The sequence below is a fragment of the Molossus molossus genome, unplaced genomic scaffold (genome assembly GCF_014108415.1).
Source record: "Molossus molossus isolate mMolMol1 unplaced genomic scaffold, mMolMol1.p scaffold_m16_p_7, whole genome shotgun sequence".
In the NCBI taxonomy this organism is placed as follows: domain Eukaryota; kingdom Metazoa; phylum Chordata; class Mammalia; order Chiroptera; family Molossidae; genus Molossus; species Molossus molossus.
The window spans coordinates 47212884-47237891 of NW_023425401.1; the positions used below are offsets into that span (position 1 = coordinate 47212884).

The following is a 25008-nucleotide window of genomic DNA, read 5'->3' on the forward strand; positions in this document are numbered from 1 at the left end:
AGATGTCACTTCATACCTGTTAGAAAAGCTACTATTAAAAAGATAAGAAATAAAAAGTGTTGGCAAGGCTATAGAGAAAAGAGAACCCTTATGCACTGTTGGTGGGAATACAACTGGTTGTAACCGCTATGGAAAACAGTATGAAGGTTCCTCAAAAAATTAAAAATAGAATCATCACATGATCCACCAATTCCACTTCCAGTATTTATATAAAAACACTAATTTAAAAAGATATTTGCACCCCACATTCATTGCAACATTATTTATAATAGCCAACATAATGAAATAACCTCAGTGTCCATCAAAAAAAAAAAATGAATGAATAAAGAAATGTGATATGTGTATACACACACACACACACACACACACACACACACACACACACATTTGGAATACTATTCAGCCATAAAAAATGAATAAAATTGTATTGTTTGCAATAATGTGGACGGGCATCATGCTAAATGAAATCTCTCGTCTATGTGGGATCTAAACAAAAACAATAAAACAGCTCATAGATACAAGAACAGATCGGTGGTTGCAAGAGACAGGGTGAGGAGTGAAGAAATGGTTAAAATGGGTAAATTGTTTTTGTTTGTTTATTTTTAAGTTTAACTGAATTAAAAACAACATTAATACTTACAGGACATATTCTAGCAATCATGGAATGAATCTGCTTTGTGCTTCTGCTATTGTCAGTCAGTTTCTCTTTGAAGAAGAAGTAAATCTTAGCATCATTTGGATCAGTTCCATCTGGGATGACATGTGCATCCACAAACATCGGTTCTGAAAAGAATTGCAAAGACTCTGACTCTCTCTCTCTCTCTCTCTCTCTCTCTCTCTCTCTCTCTCTCTCTCGTGTGTGTGTGTGTGTGTCATTCTCCATCTTTGGTGTAAAAAGTAATACAATGTTCAAAGGCAAAATGTCTAAAAGCAGTTATTGTATTCTGTCAACATACTGCATTTGGAATGACAAGTGCCACAAAATATAGTTATGATAGCTCAAATTATTTTTCTCTGTCTGTAATACATTTTGGAAATTGAGTATATTGAAAAAAAAAACTATTTGTGCATTAATGTGTTTTTTAAAAATTAAAAAACTTTTCTACCAGTTATTTCCCTTGGAATCTGACAGTCATTTGGGGGGAAAAAATGTTTTCCAAAGTGTGGTTTTCAATCTTGTGCATGTGAACTCAAGTTCACTGAAGCAGAATAGGGAGTTGGGGGTCCAAGATCTGAAAAACACATTTTTCTTAAAATACAGTGTACGAAAAAAAGGGGAAATTTTTCAAGGAATAAATTATGTCATTTAAAGACATAGAGAGATTTCTTATTTCAAGAGCAAAACAACTTTTAGGATACTCTATTTCCAGATGTACTAGAGGAATAATTTGAAAAAGCAAATGGACAATCAATGCTTTCTTGTGCTGGCCTATCAGTGAAAAACGATGCTTTACTGTGGTGATTCATGCTTAACTGTGCAATGTTAAGTGAATTGCCAAATTTAGGATGACCTAGAAATTTTCCCCAGGGTGAAATGACAAAGACCTTAGTGATTTCATCCCCCTCTAAACAACAGCAACTAATTGAAATTGTGCATTAAAGTCAAATGAGCACCTTTCATGATGTGAATTCCATGTGATCCCAAGAATTGGAAGCAGCTGAATACTGACAATCATAAAATTATCATACCTATGATTTCTATTAAGCATTAGTCAAATTATAAAACAATAATATATACCAGTTTTATAATTTAGAATCTAAGTATAAAGCAAATATAAGTTTCTTAATATACCCTATTTATTTTATATCATAAATTTCGATAATTTTTAGCTTTGACATTAAAATATACAAACAGTCTAAATGAATAAATAGCATATTTAATCATAATGTTACACTTAAATACCAGAGAAGATTCTTGTGTGCAACCTGAATATCACTGTCATTTTTATTTATTCATATATCTTATGATAATTATATAATGGTTAATAAAGAGTTAGAATATGGTTATTTAAATTATTTATTTACCCTAAATTTTTAAAATCATAAAGTAGCATAAAGAATTATTGCTACTTATGACCTGAAACTGTAATTTTATTTATTTACCATTTTTACCTAATTTTTATTATGGAATAAAACAAATTAGTCTAAAGTATAACTCTAAAAAATATATAAAATTTTTTCTTACCACTTAGCCATTTGGAATTGTGTTGATCAGTTCTGACTGCATTCCTCTTAGTTAAACTTCGAAAAATAGCAGCATCTGTCCCCATGAAATCTATATACATTCCAGAGAAAAGTTCCTCATCTATGAAAAAGAAATTGTCAACACAATTGTGTTTTTCAGGGCTATTTTAAAAATCAAAAACTTTCTTAATTAGATCAACACATATTATAGAGTGTTTATAATTGTTAATTGGTTTACATTGACCACCAAATCAAAATTGGATAAAATTTAATCTGATCTTATTATTGATTGTATGATTACCAAAATAACTTCATTCTACAAAGAAATAAAAAGTCCTCAGCCTGTATAGAATGCAGTATGTTTATGTAGTATGTAGCAGAAATGGCAGAAATAATATATGTATAAAAGATACCAAAGTGGCTTAATTATTACTTTAATAAAAATAGTCAGAAAACTTGCTTTCTATTTTTGCAGTAGTTAACAAATTGGGAATTAGGACAAAGTTTAAATCTCAATCTTTTCATCTGTAAAATGTGGGAATTGAATTATGGATCTCAAAAGTTCTAGCCAAATATTAAAAATTCTATTATTTTATTAAGTTAACTGAAATTATTATTATTATTATTATTATTATTATTATTAACATAGAGGTGACATTAAAAATGATCCAAATATAATTAACTGTATAATAATTTCATTGTTAAAAGTATACATTTTGATTTTTAGTGCTAGAAGTTTCTATAAGGTAAACAAAGTGCTACATTTTTATTTGCAAAACAATGTATTAACATTATGTTAATAATATAATATTATGTTAACAAGCCATATATGGATTAATATACTAAGCCATAAAAAACAGAACGCAGAGACAAGAAAGAAAAGATATTTTAAAATTAAATTAAATTATCATTATTGATGGCAAAAACAGACACTTTAATCTGTATATACATAACATTTAACATTTAGTTTATCCATATTAATTTTGATGCTAATAAAGAGAATAAGTATTGAATGAATATGTGTGACCTATGAGTACAAAACAGTAGTTAAATATCTCTTTTAAAAAGAATAAAAATTATCAGGTCTGTCCCACTAAACCACCATGCAGCTGTGTTCTTGGACTAATGTTCTAGAATTACTCCCTGACTACTTTCAGACTGTGGTCATTTTGGCAGGACTGGAACATTCTGAAGCACTCTAAGCTCACTGTTTAGTAACAAGCAATACCAACTGGCCCAGGATAGAATGAAGAGTGGAATGTTTTTAATATGTGCTCACCAGGTCATGAACCGGACCCCTACAAGTTAGCAATTGGTATGGCAGGTATTGTGTCTCCCAACTCTGCTTCCTCGTAGGGGTCTAAAGCCCGGGGGACAGATTATAGAGAGAGAACAAAAATGTGCATGAAAGTATTTTGAGGAGTTTAGTTTCTTTAACATTCTGTGGACATTTATGAGGCATCTACACAAGTATTCTGTAGATAAAAGGATTGTTAAATTGAAATAACTTAGTAATTAATTATGTCATACTTTAGCTATACCCAGTTACCCCCAAAACGGTGGGTTATAAAATCCTGTTATTTACCAGATTGACTAGCACAGCTATCCGTGATCACAACTGTATCCAGGAAGAAAAGAATAAAGGATACTGGAGGATGGTGTACCTAGCGGGCAGATTCTAACCCTACTGCACACCACCTTATTAGCTATGTCTTAAACATTACAAAAGCCTATATGTCTGACTGACTTCATTTCCTGTCTTAAATTCTCAATAATTAGGAATATTAAAGTGTTTGTTTTATTTTATATAAGAAATAATTAATGTCACTTGGGGGCAGAATTTTGAGAATAGGGTATTTTATATAAAATTTCTTTGTAGGATTTATGAAACTTGTACCTTTTGACTTCAATCCAAAAATATTTTGCTTTCCTATTGTAATTCCACTGACCAGAAAAACCTCATGGGGTTTTTGGTAGGTTCTTTAAAATATATCATCTGACTTCTTTATTGTGTTACAACACTAAAAACAGTGCATGAAGGGGTGGGTGGGAGTAGTGCGGTAGATGGGGAAAGTCGGGGCATCTGTAATGCTTTCAACAAATAATGATAATTTAAAAAAAACAAAAAAACAGCACAAAAGGGCCCAGCCAGTGTGGCTCAGTGGTTGAGCGTTGACCCCTGCACCAAGAGGTTGCTGGTTTGATTCCCAGTCAGGGCACATGCCCACGTTGTGGGCCTGATCTCCAGTGGGGGGTCACACAGGAGGCGGCCAATGTTCTCTCTCATCGATGCTTCTATCTCTCGCTCTTTCTCCCTTCCTCTCTCTCTAAAGTCAATAAAATAAAATAAAAATTATAAAAAAAGAACAAAAAGGAATGTTTGTGTACTGAATCAGTAACAAATTGAAGTACATAATACAAAGCAGCATTTTTACAGCACGTAAAAAATAGCCAAAGAACACTAAACATACACATTTGGATGGATGCCACAACTGCGTTGTGAAATTCGGAATTCAAATTCTCAATATTTCTTGGCACTTCAATAGAAATATTTTAACCAACCTGCCTTATGCAGGGGATTGCAGCTGAACAGAAACGATACAGCGCCATATGACAAAGCGAGCCGGCCACACACATCTACTCTGCAATATTGGAGGTGATACTGGAGAAACTTTAGAGGAATAAATAACCAGTCGAACAAATAAAATGATAAACACAAGCTTATAAACTTCCTGCTCACCTTGTTTTCAGTTTTTAAGTAAACTGTTTAATCACTTTCAGTGACGTATACATTATAATGTTAATCAAAATATTAAAAAGTAGTATAGAAACATGAGCATTGGAATTGAAGTCTTAGGTCCTTAAAAAAATGGAGGCCATTAACTACATTCAATTTTTTTAAAAATCCAATTCTCTAAAGGCAAAACTGTTAAATGGCTTATCACAGATTAACACTAAGATTCATAATGCCTCATTATAACTGTTATCGTTTTAATAATATTTGATGAGATAAAACTACAGTATTAGTGTTAACTAATCATTAATGTTTATTTTCGAAGCATTGAACTTGAAATAAATGAAAACTATATATTGAACTAGGATATGTACAGGGTGTCCCAAAAAACTGTATACAGGTGTCTGTAGATTCTATCACATTTTGAAAATGAAATATATTTTAATAAACACTGGCTTTATAATTACATTATTTTGTGTATACATTTTTGAGGGATACCACATATATATTAGAATTTCTAAAGGTGAATATAATTTTCTTCCTAATGAAAAAGACTTTCTAAAACACTGCTCCTGTTAAATAATATTTAGAAACATCAGACTTATTTAGATATCATGTAGTCTCAAAGTTTTCTAATTTTTTTGCCCTAATGATATACTTAAATTTCCTCATTGCCCAGTTTGAATGGCCATATGGAAATAATTCACTGGATAACTTCCAAGATCACATTTTCGTCAGTGCTAGATGTACCTGTCTTAATTTGTTTACAGATATGAGAGAAAAAGATGGGTTGCCTATTTAAGTGAACCAAAGCACAGTATTTTGACCACAATAATTATTTTTCCAACTGTTCTCTTGTCAAATGATATAATCTTACTATTGAAAATATGTAAAGAAAACAAAAAGGAAAAAAACATATACTGTATAGTTGACATTGGAATCTCAGGTTTGTCCCCATAGTTAAGTCATGTTAAACCAGACATATTCTAGAAGTGCCTTAACTGGAAAGAAATGTCTTTTAAGTGAGTTACAGAAAGACATTTGATGATTGAGACTGAAAGACATTGATTTGGCAATGTATGTAGCCAAAGCAATTGGGCCTGCTTCTTAACTGATATATTTTGTGGAAAATGAGAAAGTGACTTTTTAGAATTGCAACTTCTAGACAATCCATAGAGAATATATTTGGCTAACTCACATACTTTGTTAGTCTTTCATCAGAGAGTAACATCATTTTTAATCATTTGCAAAATATTATTAAAATATGAGAAAAAGTGAGTATATTTAATACTAAAAAAATAACTACAGAAAACATTGAAAATTATAATATATATTAATATACATATACATGCTTTCTGGAAATTGTTGACTTGCTCTAGGAATGACAGCACTGTCATGTTAGATGAAAAATACATACTTATCCTGAATATTCTTGAAAATTAGAGACTAGAATTTCTATTTCTCAGCACACACTTTTTTTCCTATTATTTTACTCATATATTATCATCCATGCAATTATCAAAAATGGGTATACTGCCCTGGCCGGTTTGGCTCAGCAGTTGGAGCGTCGGCCTGTGGACCAGAGAATGCCGGGTTCAGTTCCCACTAAGGGCATGTACCTGGGTTGCAGTTTGTCCCCGGCCCCAGTTGGGGTTGTGGGGGTGGCAACCAGTCGATGTGTCTCTTTCACATCGATGTTTCTTTCTCTATTCCTCCCTCTCTCCCTCCCACTCTATCTGAAGATAAATGCAGGAATGTCCTCGGATGAAGATTTAAAAAAAAAAAAAATGGGTATACCATGTCATGAATTATTTTCTCTCAGTTTCCTTTTTTACTTTTACTCCCCCCTTCCTCTTTTATTTTCCACTTACTGATCATCACAGATACTGTGTTCACATTGGGGTTGAAAGAGCAGCGTCCTTTTCCAGATTCACACTTGGAGTCAATGATGAAAACTTGGTCCTTTATTGTAGATAAAATTTAAAAGGTAGTAATCATAAATAACTTTATATTTAGTTAGTCTACTGTTCTTTAGTAACACAAAACATCATCATAAATACTAAGCTTTCTAATTGGTTGCTTGTGTTTTCCCAATTCACTACATTAAGACTTTCTTGTCCTATTAAAGAATCAATCTATAAATTACAAACTAACTTTAGCAAGTAGAATTCTCATCCTATTACTTTTCCAATAAAGTTGATCTAACAAGTTTTCCTCAAAGCAATATTAGTAAAAACCACTTGGAAATCAAGAATTATTGTAAACCTGAATAAGTTAAGTTGAAAATTGTTCCAAAGCAGAAAACTGTCCACAGAGGAACAATATGTATAGTGTTATAACATTTCCAAAATAATCAAGACTTTTTAAAATATAAAATGTCACCACTTAATTTTGTTATATAAAGCATTATACTAGATGAAACACAATAATTCATAATTTAGATAAAAATGTTTTTATTTACCTATTTATTTATTCCTTTAACAAAAATATATTGACCGTCTACTCTGTGTCAGACAGTGACAATACATTAGGGATATAGTAAACAAAACAGACAAACATCTCTTGCCCTCAAGTAATTGATAATATACTGATTAAGAATATAAATATAAAGTATAAAGAGAATAATACATAAAATATAGAGTCTGTTAGATGGTGCTCAGTACTTAGGAGACATATTAAGCAAGGAATGGAAGTAGGGAAGACCAGGGACTGTGGGCAAAGGGTTCAATTTGAAATATAAAGATCACTGTAGCTTAACTGAGAAGGAACATCTTGTTGATATATTTATCTTTTTCTTAATGTAAGTTAGTAAAAGCTACTACTAAAATTCTAAGAAAGAAATGATCACTTTTGCTGGTTGCATGGCAGTTCTTCATTGTCAAGCTAAGGCTTTTCAAAATTATCCTAAAAGGAATACAGTCTCAATATTTTTGTGTATGCAAATGAAAGAATCAACATGTTGTCTTAAGAAGACTGGGCCATACCTTGTGCTTTAAGAAGATTGAGAATGACAGTTATAAAAACAGACAGTGGATTCAAGAAAAGAGATTCATTTTCAATTGCAGTAGTCCAGGAATTAGATAATCTCAGTAGTCATAGTAAGAACAATAAAGATGTAAGAGAATTTGTAAAGTGCAAATCAACAGAGCTTAGCATTCAATTAAAAATTGGATGAAGTTCAGGAACATGACAAAAACAAAGATGATTTTGCAGTTTTGAATCCTTCAAGAAAAAATAAAACTAGTTCATTTTTTGTTATGCTGAGTTTGATATATGGGCAGAACATCTCTAAGGCAAGAGGGATGCACAGAGCTTAGAAAGAATCACACTGTTCTAAGCTGGAAAGGTCCTACAACATGATCCTCTTCAATGAATGAACTCTATAGCTGAGGAAAATATAACTTGTTCAAGATCATGTAGCTAAACAGTGACACAAGAAAAATTAAAATTCAGTCTCCCGGCTCCTAGTTACATCTGGTTTTCAAAAAGTCATCATTTATATAATGAGTAAACTAAATACGTAATGATAAACTTGAGGAAACAATAAAATTAGTAAGTCTGTTTGTGATTCTTTAGTCAGAGACATACATAGATTAGACTAAAACAGTGAGAGTTGGCATTGCAGGAATCGATGAGATTATGTAGCTACCATTTGCTCCTCCACTGTACAGATCTTGTGCTCACACAGTTATAGTCTAGATCTTGTCATCACCAGGAAGGGATATGGTTCCCCTGAATATCACTAATTCAAGCATATTGTGACAATTTTTAAAACTCATCTCCTAAGAACTCTAATTTTTTCCAGATCAACCCTTTTTTTTCTTTCTTTATTGACCATTTTAGATTTCATACTTTATAATTTCAATAATTTTGCAAAAATATCAAGTTCCTTGAATTTGTGAGTTTTTTCCATTGCATCCACAGCCTGGTAGGACATGTCTATCTACTTTCTCCATAACTGCCTCCAAACTTCTTAGCAGAAGGTCATTCAACAAAGTAGATTCAATATAGTATAGATTTCTGATCACAAACCCCAAATGGACCTTCTATACTGCTCAGCAGCCTTTCAAGGACATTCTTGTCCATTGGTTGTTCTATTAACAATTTCAAACAATTGCCACCTTAGTCAAATCTCCCAACTTATTCTCAGCTCATATGATTAACAGACAACCATATTGCTGAGAAAGTGAAATCCTTAAATAAGACATATTGAACTTTAAACTACCAAACACATAAATACATATTCACTAATATATCCACTAATACATAAAAGAAAGTATTTCTCTTACTCTGAGGCCAATCCTTATAGCAATGTTTTGGAACTCATTCAGTCTTTTTAGGCAATGTATACTTTCCATTATCCCTTCTCTTCCTTTGATCCTACTAACTAGATCTTTTACTTCATCATCTAAACAATCCCTTCAGCACCTACACATTACTCTCCTTCGGAGTCACATTTTTTGTTGTTGTTGTTAATCCTCACCCAAGGATATTTTTCCATTGATTTTTTAGACAGAGTGGAAGGGGCGGTAAGGAGAGAAACATCAATATAAGAAAAACACATCAATTGGTCAACTGGTTGCCTCCTGCAGGACACCATGACCGTGACTGGGGATGGAACCTACAACCCAGGTACATGCTCTTGACCAGGAATCGAACCCTGGACTGGACTTTTGTCCAAGGGCCAACATTCTAACCACTGAGGTTGGCCAGGCCAGAGTCACATTTCTTAACAAACTATAGAAATGAGCCCTGAAAGTGTAGTCTTCAGAGTCACATTTCTTAAAGAATTATATATACTCATCATCATTCTCTGATTTTTTTACTTTCTTCTCAATGCACTTCATTTGGTCATTCAACCTCAATTGTTCCAGTGAAACCTTTTTAAATAAAGTTCTTAAACACAATTGTGCTACACAATTCATTTTTTATTTTTTAAATAATTTTTTAATTGATTTTAGAGAGAGGACATTGATGAGAGAGAATATCAAATGGCCACCTTCTGTATGTCCTGCACTGGGGATTGGGTCCACAGTCTGGGCATGTGCCCTGACTGGGAATCAAACCAGTGACGTCTTGGTCCATGGGTTGATACTCAACTACTGAGCCACAGCAGCCAGGCTCATTTCTTTCTTATTTATTTATTTATTTATTTATTAAATAAGTTCTTATTGATTTTTAGAGAGAGAGTGAGAGAGAGAAACATGGATGTGAGAGAGATACATCAACTGGCTGCTTCCTGCATGTCCCCCATTGGGGATTGAGCCAGCAACCTGGGCATGTACCCCAACCGGGAATCAAACTGGGACCTCTCAGTTCATGGGACAATGCCTTTTGCACTCAGCTACACCAGCCAGGCTCATTTCTTATTTTTAAACCTGGTATTACTTGGATTCTCAGTGGTATTGATATGGGCGCAATAACCTGGTTATTATTTAACAGGAAAGGAATATAGGGAAGACCAGAGAAGATAAGCATACCATTTGTACAGCTTTACCAGGAAGTTTGCAATTAACACTCTAGGTGTGTTTTCTGCTTATAGGTGGCAGAAGAACCTGGACAAAGGTAATTCTGATGCATGCCCAGTGATGTCTGAGTGATGTGGGAGGTGCCTACCTGTCTTAGGAGGTGTCTATCTGTCTGTCATACCCAGGAGTATGTCAGTGGCCAGAATAGGCATGGCCACTGCCAGCTAGAGAAACCTGAATATTTAATCTCCTAAACAAAGCTCTCTCTTGCTCTCTCTTGCTGCTCGAGCCAGACTCCTGGCTTGTGGGGCTCCCATGCCTTGCACCTGCCATGTGGCTCGCAGCCATGTGGGACCCATGCAATAGATTAATGGACTGAGTCTGGACTAATCCTAATCTGGACATAGCTGCATCATGGAATGGAAACTCTGGACTCTGGCTTTGTTTTTAACTTTGCTAAAGCCCCAGCTATCCCTCTTCCAGGAGTGGCTTGGGAGAAATGGGACATGGAAACCGAGGAATGTAAATAAAGTCTTCTACCACCTTTGGTCCTCCCACTGGGGCCTCTGAATATGCTTATTCCAACTGCACCTGGAGAACCCCCTCCCATCAGCGAGGGAGGGATGTGATTCTCTGGAACAGTATTAAAGATTGTTTCCCACTGCTGCCTTTTTTATAATTTACTATTTATTCACAGAATCACCACACTCTTATCCCCCTCACCCCCACTTCTCTGGCTATTTCTTTTTTAAATTGTTTGATGGTCCCTTTTCCTCCATCTGGCCATTAAAGTTAGGGGATCCTCACATCTCAATTATAGTCACTCTTCTCTTTTTACACTATATGCCCCCTGCATGATTGTGCCCACTCTTTGTGTGGGCTTCAGTTGCTCTTATAAAATAACGATTCAGACATTTATATAGCCAACTTTATTTTCAACTGCCTACTTGATATTTCTACTTGAATCTTGCAACAGCATCTCAGATTCAACAGAACTAAACTCAGGCTCATAATCTTAGCCTCAAGCATGCTTCTCTTCATTGTTTCACAACTCAGCTCATGGCAACTATATAATTAAAGAAATAAAAAAAATATATAACAAGCACACAAACAAAAAAGCAAAATAAATGTCAATGTCTATATTGTATTTATTTTTCCATGGCCAAACTCATCAACATCACTTATACTATTCTATTCTACATGTTGTGCCTAATGTTCTTTTCTTCATTGCCACCACCTAAGGATAATAATCCCTTTGCTGGACTATTATATCAACTCTCTAACTGATCTCACTACAGCCCTCTCAAATACTCCCCACCCTAAATTATTTGTAATATACATGTGGCAGATAAAAATTGGGAGAAATGTCTCAGCTGCAAAGGTATCCCCCGAGGATCAAGGAGTCCCAACCCCATACCCGGCCCCACAGCCCAGGTTCCAGTGCTAGAAAGAGAAGTCCCCATCACTCTGGCTGTAAAAACCAGCGGGGATTGAGGCTGAGGGAGGCTGTGGCTTCCGGAGCCTGAAGCAGTTCCTCCTAAAGGGCTCATGTACAGACCTACTCAGATTCACTCCCTCTGAGCTCCAGCACTGGGGAGCACCAGGGACCTACAGAGAGAAACCGAATTGTCTGGCATCAGCGCAAGATTTGGGGAGGCAGCTTTCTCCCAGACAGAAGTGCAGCAGAAGCCATTGTTGCTTTTCTGAGCCCTTCCCCCACAGAGCCAGCAGGTGGGCACCATATCTGAGTCTTCATCAACTTGGCTCACAATGTTTGCCCCACCCTGGTTATTTCCTGAGGCCCCACCACACCCAACTTTCAGGCCCACGCAAGCTGTCTCCAGTGGCTTTTCCATACATATGGCCTGTCTAGGCTCATGTTTCAGGTTTTCCTAAAATCTCTCAAACAAACAGCATCTGGCCTCAGTGAGCCCCATACCTCTCTTTAAATGGCTTAGACCCGACAGTAGTAGTAGCCGGCCTTGTTTCATAGCTTGACCTCACCTGGTCACCTCCAAGCCCAGCAAAAGTAATAGCCATCTGCAGATTGTTTTGTAGCTTATGCCAGGTGTCCCTGGGCAGAACACAGGCAGTGGCTGACCTTGGCCTGCACCACCTTGGTCACCAGAGCCAGGGCAGTGGACAGCTTTAGACCACACTGAAGCATCACCACCCAACCATTTCTACAAGGATACACTCAAAGGGCAGACTCAGCAGGAACCTGAGCCCCACTGAAATAAGTCCTGCTCTGTGGGGTAGGTCCCTGCACAGCTGATTCTCCATGGTGGTTAAAGGTCCATTGTCAGTGGCCTATACAAGTCCTTGTAGCTGATTGGCCTGGGGTAAATTCCTCCCAGTGACATGCCAATAGTAATCAAGGCTCAACAACAGGAGGGTGTACACAGTCCACATGGGGGTGCAACTGGAGTGGCCAGCTTGGGTGATCAGGGAGTCTGTGCCACTGGACCCTACAGGACACCTACTACAATAGGCCATTCTACCAAGCCTAGGAGACATAGAAGTTCTGATACATAGAAACAAACACAAGGAGGCTGCCAAAATGAGGAGACAAAGAACATGTCCCAAATGAAAGAACAGAATAAAACTCCAGACAAAGAATTAAACAAAATATAGACAAACAATCTACTAGATGCAGAGTTCAAAACACTGGTTATAAGAATGCTCAACGAACTTAGTGAAAACATCAACAGCATATAAAAGGACCAGTCAAAAGTGAAGGATATGCCAACTGAAATAAAGAATAAAAAGCAGAGTAGATGAAGCCAAGAATCAAATCAGCAATTTGGAATATAAGGAAACATAAAACACCCAATCAGAACAACAAAAAGAAATAAAAGAATCCAAAAAGGAAAATGAGGATAGTGTAAGAAGCCTCTGGGACAACTTCAAGTGTACCACCATTCACATCATGGGGGTCCCAGAAGGAGAAGAGAGAGAGCAAGAAATTGAAAACCTATTTGAAATAATGACAGAAAACTTCCCTGACTTGGTGAAGGAAACACACAGTCCAGGAATCACAGAGTCCCAAACAAGATGAACACAAAGAGGCCCACACCAAGACACATCATAATGAAAATGCCAAAGGTTAAAGACAAAAAGAGAATCTGAAAAGCAGCAAGAGAAAAGTAGTTAAGTTACCTACAAGGGAGCTCCCATGAGACTGTCAGCTGATTACTCAAAGGAAACTTTGTAGACTAGAAGGGACTGGCAAGAAGTGTTCAAAGTGCTGCAAAGCAAGCACCTACAACCAATATTACTCTATCCTGCCAAGCTATCATATAGAATCAAAGGACAGATAAAGAGCTTCCCAGACAAGGAAAAGCTAAAGGTGTTCATCACCACCAAACCAGTATTATATAGAATGTTAAAGGGTCTTCTTTAAGAAGAAGAAGATTAAAAAAAATGATTAACAATTTGAACAATAAAATGACAATAAACACATTATCTTTCAACAATTGAATTTAAAAACAAAATTAATGAACAGGCAGAATAGAAAGAAATTCATAGATATAGAGAACATTTTGATGGTTGCCAAGATAGGAGGGGGGTAGTGGGATACATAAAAAAGGTGAAGGGATTAAGAAGTACAGTTAGGTGATTACAGAATAGTCAGGAGGATGTAAAGTATAGCATACAAAATATAGTCCATAATATTCTAATAACTATGTATAGTGTCAGATGGGTGCAAGATTTATTGGAATGATCATTTACTAATTTATGTAATGTCTAATCACTGGCGTATACACCTGAAACTAATATAACTCTGTGTATGTCAACTGTAATTGTAAAAAAAATGATTAAAAAAAAAAAGAAGATTGTTCCAGGTGCTTCTCCTTTGACCCAGTGGAAAGACCAATATCTTAAAGATAGCTAACAAGTTCTGACATGATTTTGTTTCTGCCATTATTCTCATTAAATAAATACATATGGGAAGATTGAATCAATAAGAGAAAACAATAGGACCAGAAAGAGAGCTGATGATGAAAAATTAGAATAGAAGGCATAGAGAAAATGTCTGATGGTTATAGATGCAATAAAAGCATTGAAAAATAGAGGGCATGACCTGCATGTTACAGATCGGTCTAGGAGAAAGTGCTCTTTAGGAGAGTCAGTTTCATCATTGAGCTGAAAGTATAGCCTGCTAGTCTGAGAAGCTTTGTGATGAGGTAAAGAGAAAGAAAAGAGATGAATTTTTTAAAAGTCACATTCAAGATAACTTTAAGCGAAGAAAACATAATCCTATTTTTAAATAGAAAAAAATATAAGTGCAGGGAAAAAGGAATGAAGATATAAAACAGAGTAATAAAGGTTATCAATCAAATAACTTTATTGATAAAGAAAATGTACAACTTTTCTTCTGACAGGAGGAAAGCTACAAAGAGATGTATAAACAGAAAAGTTTGGTGTCTAATTTACTTCAAAAGTACAAGGAATAATTTGGATGCCTCTGATAGTCTTGGTCATCTGTGATATTCTTGCTCAGTCAAAAGTAAGGTTATTTGCTTGATGAGTAGCAGGGTCAGGGGCTTAAATGATATTCAATTGTTGGAATTGATGTTATGGACACACTGATGTTTTGGATTTATTCATTATTTAAAATCATTCTTTACATGCATTTCTTTACCATTTTCCAGGAACAGAAGACAGAGAACAAAGATAATGGATAGAAGAAAAGAACCATATGGTTAGGAATTGATATAGCAAGTATTGTAGGCTCCTTGGGTGGACATCGTTGAAATGATCTAGAAAAGTTCTGAATCAGTTTCACTGAATAATGTTAAAGCCATAGGGTATAATGAAAGTATGTGATGTTCCAAATGTGAAGTAGGCTAGTAAGATATTCTCTGAGAACCAATGAATTGCTATTTGACAGAAAGACCAAAGGTGATGGGTAGTGTCACAGAAATAAAACAATATTTAAATATTATTCCACCCTATTCTGATTCACTTTTAAACTGGTTTCAAATACATGAAAAATGACATATCTTAGTACTAACACAATGTGTTAGCAGTAAGTACTACCCCTGGTCATTACAAAATATAATGTTAGTAATGAACAAGAAGGGGAATTCTTTCAGACTGTAACTATCTGCATCATGTGGTAATTTTATGCTAAGGAACCATAAATACATTAGATGTTTGATAAAACTGCATTCTATATTTACTACAGATATGTATATAAATGTGATATTATGATAAAACCCTTTGACTTGACTACCAAGGAAAGCATTAAAAAAGTTAAAATTCATAACCCTTTTCATATTTAAATGGACTCTTAAAATGTGCACATATTATTTAAAGAGATTAACTGATGGAAATGCTTCCCCTTTGAAATGTATCTTTTGAAGTGAGACTAAAGTAGTTCATATTTAGTAAAGCGATTAAATTTTATTCCATGCTGGTTTTCCAAAAGAGATTATTTCTTTTTACTGACTTTCCAATTAAGCCTTGAAGTGTATAGTGGGCGATTTGTACAGGGCGAAATGATTGCATTTGAAATCCGTGTTCTGCAAATGGCTGTGCTATTGTTGGCCTGCGCGGTGACTGCGCCGTCTTCAGTGGAGTGTCTGACAGATTGCAGACGTCTGGGGCAGTAGTTTATTTAATCAATTGATCACAGACATGTGTTTCTAATGACAAGCTCAATGCAGCCAACGGTACTCTTCCAAGAAGCAGAGCTTTACATTTCTTTAAGAATTTTAATACTTCATATTATTTTGAACCACTTGGAAATGCTTCAATATGGGGTCAAATGATATTACTTATTTTTAAGTGATTTTTCATTCACCAAAAGATATATATAAATTACATGTATAAAAAATAATAAAGGAATATAGAGAGATTGTTCAATTATATTTGTCCTAAAGTATATTAATCTTTGTTAAAGGAAAATAACCATCAGTAACAAGATATCATTTTAAAAAATTCTAATCTTTAAAATTGAATTGACATTATTGAAGAACTGGACTTTCTAGATTTAAGATGCATAATAAATCCAAAGCTAGATATTTTGAAAGAAATACGTTTTCAAAATATTTATATTAAGTAAAACAACACGTTTGACTAAAAGAACAAGGAAAGACTCTTTTGGGCTAATGAATTGTTTCCTGAGTCAGTAACTGTAAACTGGGATAAACAGTCGTAAATGTCACAGGTGAAGTTGAACCAGTCGTGGATTTCACTGAACATTAGCTGTATTTAGACTTAGAAGACCCTCTTGCTCTCAGAACCCCAAATCATTTAACCAATGTAAGAATCAAGGTAGAATACCCTGGTATACACCAATATTAGTCTAAAATCAAAGTATGATTTATAAATTATATAAAGTTATCTTCAGCAGACACTTGGCATTCTACTTTTTACATCTCTTACAGGTGTGTATCTCATAAAAGTTTACCAAATCTGAAACATAAATAAGAAATTACTTAAGATAGATTTGAGAAAGTGAATATATAGTATATTTCTATAATGTGCAGTAAATATTATCAGTACATTACATTCTAAGTAACTATGAAACCACACCATTTTTTTCCATTGTCTTTTGCAGCATTGCCACGCATATACATACAAAGGCAAAAGGCTGTATTTTAAGTAACTTAACCGGCAGAAACATAATGTAATGTTTACAGGGCTTGAACTTTTTTATGACTTTATATTTCCAAGTTTTTACTCTAATTAAGAGTTTTAAGTGATCTTTGACCCTTAGCAAAACTAAGAATGAAAAAAATGTTACACTTACCTCTGACCTTCTCCCTCTGTTCAAATAAGTACAGACTGGGCTGAACGCACCACTCCCACAGACGTACAGGTGAGTGCGGTTGAAAGCTTGAATGACACGAACAAAGTTCCCACAGCCATGCTAAAAAAATTGGTAAATAAGTGGTTAGTAACCCAACGATTTTATTGCTATTTCTAAGCATTACTGTGAAACTTTGCTATAAATTTTTCTTTCTGCTCTAACTTTTGTTGTTGTTAGGAGATGATAAGAGAATAACGTTGTTAATACCATTGCTTTATTTTAGGAAGAAAGGAGCCCAGCTTAGATGAGTAAAATGAAATGTCTCGCTCATAGTTCATTTCTATAACTGTGCACGTTTTTTGTTTTTTAATTGTTTTCTTCATTCATTTTAGAGATAGAGGAAGGGAGAGAGAGAGAGAGATAGAAATATCAATGGGAGAGAACATTGATTGGCTGCCTATTGCATGCCCCCAACTGGGGTTTGGCCCACAACCTGGGCATGTGCCCTGACCAGGAATCAAAGCGGTGAACCCTTGGTGCATGGGTCAGTGCTCAGCCACTGAGCCACACAGGCTAGGCAAGTTTTTATATTCTGAAACTTCATGAATTTAATTTTTATCTGAGATTAAGTACATCAAATTGTTTCCTTCAGTTTTCTTCAAAACATTATTTGCACACATACACATACACACTTTATATAATCATGTATTAAGTGAAACTGTGTTTGTACAAGGCCCATATTATCATTAGTACACAATGGCTAACACTAGTGACCTCTACATTTGGTGAATAAAACAAACGTCAAAAAAAATGACAGCATCGTTGCTTTCTATGAAAAATGATACAATTATTATCTCTTTGTCCACAATCCCCTAAAAGAACTTTCTTTTCTAAAATCTCCTATCTTGCCCTGGCCGGTTTAGCTAAGTGGTTAGAGCGTTGGCCTGCGGTCTGGAGGGACCTGTGTTCAGTTCCTGCTAAGGGTACTACCTTGGTTGCAGGTTGTCCCCAGCCCCTGTTAAGTTTGTGTGGGTGGCAACCAGTCAATGTGTCTCTCTCACGTTGATGTTTCTCTCTCTCTCTTCCTCCCTCTCTCCCTCCCGCTCTATCTGAAGATAAATGCAAAAATGTCCTCAGGTGAGGATAAAAAATAAATTAAAAAAATAAAGCCTCCTTTCTTACCTGCTCCCAGCCCAACCATTAGAAATTGTCCTTCACTCATTCAACAACATAAAAAAATGTATTATAGTAATTATAAGTTGCCTATGACCTTGCCGAAATATATAAACATAGCCAGCACCAAATGCAGATCTCTGCGACTGAAAAGATCACTGCATGTTCCGCATTTACTAGGCACACTATTCTTTGCTGACTACAAATTAACCCAGCCTGAGACTGAATGTTGTTCCCCTCACAGTCATTTTTCTCTCAAAGAACATCATTAAAAATAATGTTACAAATCAAAGACTAATTTTTAACAAAAAGTATATCAAAAGATAATGGTGGTTTTCCCAGGGGTGGTCAGAGAGACCATAGGTGGGTTTTTTTTCTCTTCTAGGTATCAGGTATTTTGCCATTTTGTTTATCATGCACATTTATTACTTATGTTATTAGCGAAGTAAATTTAAACTTTGATAAAATAAAAATTCCATTTAAAGTCAAATTATTACTTTATATTTTTCCCATCATTTTCTCCTTTTATATTTATTATGACTTGACAGTAAATATATGCTTATTTTCATATGTAGTAATTTTATACACATATGTTTCTATTATAGGTTTTTATTATCAAATAATCAATCATTAACTTTGCTGTCAACGAAATTAAACCTTACAGACCAGACTATACACTTTATTTTTGTTGTAAGACATTAAGGATTTTTGTTAAATATATAATGTCACTGTATCTTGACACCTGTTTATAGAGGTTCCTGGAAACTGACTACATAACTGCAGATGATAATGTGTTTCTCTAGAGAAAAAGCGATGATGAAGTATGGTGTGTATATAATGTCTATGCTAAGGGTATCTGTGAACAATGAGACTTGTGTTTATTTTGTTCACATTCAAGTTTAGTCATTCTGGTATTCTGTATATACTACTTTCCTATAAGACATGAATTCAACCTAACTCTATTAGTAATAGGTTATGTCTGTCTCCTCTTGAGTTTTGTAGACCATTTAAAATAATTAATTACTGGTATTAGTAAAAAAAGAGGAAGAAGAAGGAAGAGGAGGAGGGGAAGAAGGAGAAGGAGGAGAAGAAGAAGTTATTAGTATCTTTTATACATTTCAAATACAATTTATACTAATTTTATGCATTTTGTATCTATATATTATAGATATGTTATTATGGCTGATATTTGTTAAGAATTTATTATGTGCTAAAATTGGAATGATCATTTTATATATTTAACCTCCTTTAATTGCCAGGAGGTTTGATTATTTACTTTTTTTATTTCACATTTATTTAGCATATTATATGCTACTTAGGCACTTAACATTTACTCAGATTTCTTTGTTTGTTTTTGTTTACAACTCAACTACTTTTGGAAAAATAAAGCTTAGAGTTTTTTTAGTTAACTTGCCTGAGGCCATCTTATAGCTAGAAAAAGGTAAAGTAGATTTTCAAACATAGATGTATCTAATACATCTTCTAGTTTTAACCACTTTAAATTTTGTCATTGTATTGAGAATCAATAGTTATTAGAGGGAAGTTTTTATAACTGTTATTAATGCTTAAAGAGCTCTTCCTTTGATGTTGTTTTTAATCTTCACAATAATGTTCCCATTAAAGTATTAGTCCTAGTTAAGTGATAAAGAAATTGAATGTCAAAGAGGTTAAATGAAATGCTCTAGATTTAATAAGTAACTGAGCTGGTTCTTGAACCATGGCCACCCTCCACCATCCAGATTTTCTATAGGAAGTGGTTGATTAACCATGAGACAGATTTCTATGCTATCTGATGATGCTCAGTGTACCCTTCCAAACTTCCCTACAGAGAAAACACAGAAGGAAAAACAAATCAGTTGAGTTAATTATTGAAAATCATGGTGTAGGTAGTTTCCATTTCCATTGTTCTGCCTTAGTTTCTGTCCACATTATTTCTGACCTAGACTATTGCAGTTCTATCAATTTCATTCAGCAAATATTTATGAACCCAGGGCAAGCACTGCATGTGGTACTAGCTAACTGGAATGAATAGATTCAATTCCTGCTTTCAGAAAAAGGAGGGCGTCATACACCAGGCTATGGTAGATGCTATTATAGGGTTATATTTTTCAAAATGTGCTATAGAAGGAAAGAAACGAATGAGTAATATTGAATTGGATTTAAAAGTCTGAAAGGGGTATCTCTGGAACTGGAACTCATAGAATGAGCTAGAGATAGTATTAATTTATTGTATTTGCTTAACAGAAATTATAGCATTTAGTGTGTGCTATGTACTGTTTTAAGCTCTGCAAATATTAACTCATTAATCCTCTTAACAACCCAATAAGTGAGGTACTATAAGTATGGCCATTATACAGATAAGAAGACTAAGGTACAGAGGTTCAGTCTCTAGGGTCAAAGAGCTAATAAAAGACTGCTTTCTACATGCTTTTCTAGACCTTCAAATATTTTTATATGAACATGTATTAGTTACATAATTTAAAAATAGATTTTTCAAGCATTTTCTGGAACATGGATGAATAAATAGGGTTTTAACAATATTGGCACTTCATGGTCCATACTATGCAATGGGGGAAAATACTTCTTTTTTTTTTTTTCTCTACCTACACTTCTTTGTTCTGGGGAATAAGTCAAGGTATTTTGGTAAGTGTATTACTAAAGAAAATATATTTTTCTAGGAGTTTAGGATCCTCTGGTCACAGAAATGGGGAAACAGATACTCTACAATTAATTAAGTTTGACATTGTGTGCATATAATGCATATATGACTAAATACATGTAATCTGGCTTAATTTTCAAGGAACTCTTACAGTATTTACTTAGCAAATCATTATGCCCTATCTCGTTGGATATGTTTGACAGCATGTGCTATTGTTTGGCCCAATTTATTTAGAATATTGTAAAATATTAACATTTATAAATAAATGGACTATGTAAGAATGTGAATACATAGGTGCAGAAAGAGAAATGGGAAATAGGTTAATCTCTCTTTTGCTGAGGCAAAAAGTTAGCTATTTTCCCACCATGATCATTTATTTTCTTCACAAGCATTAGGTTATTGTAGCATTGTGGGATGTTATTACCTGGGTTCAAATTTTAAATTATATTGAATTATTTTCTAATAATTAATTATTTGTAATAACTAAAATTTTATATAAGTAAATAATCTCAAGGAATAAGGAGTGCTTGATTCTGGGTTTTATTTTTCCTTTCAATTGTTATAGCAGTATGAATTTAAATTGTCATTAGTTTGTTTTGCTTAGTAGATGATTAATACTTGAAAGCAAACTTTTTTAATTTAACCAAAATGTACTTCCAAAATGTGCAAAATAATTTACAACAAACATTATTGTTCTAAGAACATTAATAAAGTCATCATTCACTGTGAGTTTACCAACCTCTAACAATCACTTGGAATAGATTACCATACTTGATTGCTTCCATCCCTATTTTTTCAGATTTTGTTTACATTTTATGAAGTAGCTAGATCCCGATCTGGGCCCTGGGGATAATGACACGATGACAAGGTATTTCCAATCATGAGGGGAGAGTTAACATTAAAAAATGCAGTGCAAAACAGTGCTAGTGTGTTTCAATTACGCACATAGGGAGGGTTAGCTAGCCCAGTCCCAGTAGGCACAGAAAACTCTCCAAAGATTTCACATCTGCACTGTTTCTTGAAAAGATGAGTAGAATATTCCCAGGCTAAAAAGATGGGAAGATAACTAATCAAGAAGAAAATTATATGTAGCATATACCAAAGGCTTAAAGAGGGAAAAGGCATTAGTATCGCTGAAATAAAATAAGGGGACAGATTAACATAAGACGATAGAGTTGCCATCATGTCTATCGAGCCTTTCCTAAATATCCCAGCTGCAATGTGTTTTTCCTTTGTCTTTTGCGTGTATTCTTAGCATTAACCAAACTCTCTTTAGTGAGGGGGCATGCTTTGTTGGCCAAGGGTGTCAGATTTAGAGCCATGTGTGCCTGAGTCCGACAGTGGCCTCCCACTTGCTAGTAATGCTGTTATGGGAGAGTTCCTCACTCTTTTAGTGATTCAGTTTTTTTATGTTACAAATGTGGATGATGACAACAATGTCCACCTTTTAACATCACTATAAGGATTAAAATAAGGCACACAGAAATGCGACTAGCCCATTCCATAAAATGTTGGCTATTATTATTTGATAATTATTGCATGTATGCCTCATCATCTCTAGTATGTTGTAAAGACTTTTTAAATTAATTTATTTATTTTTGTTACAGATGTTTCTCCTTTTTACCCCACTGATTCCCTCCTCCCCCTCCCACCTCGACCTGTCCCCAGCTTTGTTGTCCATGTCCACTGTTCATGCATACATGCATATAAGTTCTGTGGTTGATCTCTCCCCCTCGCCCCCTCTTCTGGGGATTGTCAGTCTGTACCCCACTTCCATGTCTCTGAAACTACCCCATTCCTCAGACTGTTATGTTCATTATATTCCACAAATAAGTGAGATCAGATGATACTTGACTTTCTCTGTTTGTCTTGTTTCACTTAGGATGATACTTTCCAGGTCCCTCCATATCGTCTCAAAGGATAAGAGATCTTTCTTTCTTACAGCTGCATAGTACTCCATTGTGTATATGTACCACTACTTTTTTACCCATTCGTCCACTGATGGACATTTGGGCTGTTTCCAGATCTTAGCTATTGTAAATAGTACTGCTACAAACATGAGGGTACATATATTCTTTCTGATTGGTGTTTCAGGCTTCTTAGGGTATATTCCTAGAAGTGGGATCACTGCGTCAAATGGAAGTTCAATTTTTAATTTTTTGAGGTAACACCATATTGTTTTCCATAGTGGCTGCACCAGTCTGCATTCCCACCAGCAGTGCACTAGAGTCCCCTTTTCTCCACACCCTCACCCACACTTGTTGTTTGATGATTTGTTGATGGATCTTAAAAGTAGGGACTCCATCCTTATTGATCTATGGTTTCTCCATAATAACTGATTCTTACCAAGTAAAATATTAAATTCCCACATTTTATGCCATGAATATGAAGCAATTAGATGTTATCTATTCCAACAGAGTTAAGAAATTCTTTAATATTTGGTTTCATTCAAAAGGATAATAAAAATATGTTGTTCTATAGGATTTCTAAAGGGCTATTTACCATCATTTTTTTTACCAGTGGCCTTTTTCCTGTGGCTGATTAAAGGACACTTCTCTGTATGTATCTCACATGTATGAAATAAGATGGATTTGTCAAACATTCTCTTGCATAGGCAGAGCATTTATTTGAGCTCGTTTGATTGCTATTTCCTAGGACCCCACAATTTTGGCTATACTAGAACTGTCCTCCAGTTAATTACATTGTGTATACTAATTGACTGAATGGCAGAATATAATGATATCTATGAATGATAGTACAGTATGCGAAAACTATGAGAAAACATAAACATGCATTGACAATTTTGTATAATGACTTTTAATTATAAAAAAACAAATGACAGAGCCTTTCTATTTTGCAAAGGGAGAAAGAAATGTAATGCTTCGGCTAAGATTCATTAGAAAATCTATAGCAAGTTTTGGAACAAGAAAGTACAAAAGTATCCAAATCCTACATATTCTATATTAATGGGAAATAAAAATCTTTCTGAACAAAGAACAATAAAATCCTGTAATTATAGCCACAGGATATTACTGTGGTAAAAAGCAAGTCATAATCAGATATACATTAGTGGGGAAAATCTCTACCTTAGAGAATGAAAGAAAATAATTTAATTCACGCACAATTATTTCTCTTATAAGGTGAATTATGAATCTGAAGAAGTGAAACCCATTGGTGGGTCGCTCCTGGTGAGCTCTCTTGCCGAGAACACCTACCAGTGAGACCTGGAGATTCAGCACTCCAGCCTTCAGCACTCAGCTTGACCTCTTCAGAACCTAACACTTGAGACTATTAAGAGTCAATGAAAATAAAATTTCATTTCCACACTTTCTCCTTCTACAAGAATCAGTCTTTGCTTTGAATAATCTGATGAATCTCTGAAATACTCACTACCAAAACTCAGCACACAGCCTTCTCTCCTGAAATCAGCATTTCGTTCCCCTACACTTATAATGCTACACTTGTAATGGTGTTTAGTCAACACTAGGCCGAGGTTGTTATTTGTGATGACCTCAGACCTGATTGTGTGCGTGAATACATTTATTAATTTTGCTAAACAATCACTGTATTTCAATCCCATACCTGCATTAGCATGTACTACCATACTTATTAGATTAATGTTGACTTCTCCAAAAAGAAAAAAAAAGTTGATGAGAGTCAAATATGTCTTTTCTGGCACAAAATTGTATCTTTAGCAATTAACATTATGCCAGATGCACAACAGGTGTTTGATCAATATCTGTTGAATAAATGATTGAAAGAATGAATGAATAAAGAAACTTCTTGCTCTGACTGGGTGGCTCAGTTGGTTGGTGTGTCATTCCATACACCAAACTGTGGGTTTGATTCCAGTTCAGGGTGCATACCTAGGTGTCGGGTTTGATCCCCAGTCAGGGAATGTACAAGAGGCAAAGGACTCGTGTCACTCTTCCTCTCTCTCTCTCAAATCAATAAACATATCTTTGCATGAGTATAAAAAAGAAACTTCTTTACCAAATTATTTATATAAGAATAAGTGATTTTTATACTT

At 34.7% G+C, this 25008-nt stretch overlaps 1 protein-coding gene across 1 annotated transcript in view; it reads right to left on the reverse strand.

Moving 5' to 3' along the window:
- SEMA3C (semaphorin 3C) overlaps positions 1 to 25008 on the reverse strand; it is a 178858-nt gene that overhangs the window by 61624 nt on the left and 92226 nt on the right. Inside the window, exons 5-8 of the mRNA XM_036246675.1 lie at positions 17147 to 17266; positions 6790 to 6880; positions 2186 to 2305; positions 641 to 783 (exon numbers count right to left, since the gene is read on the reverse strand). Coding sequence (XP_036102568.1) covers positions 641 to 783; positions 2186 to 2305; positions 6790 to 6880; positions 17147 to 17266 — 474 coding nt within the window. The remainder of the gene's footprint in view (positions 1 to 640; positions 784 to 2185; positions 2306 to 6789; positions 6881 to 17146; positions 17267 to 25008) is intronic.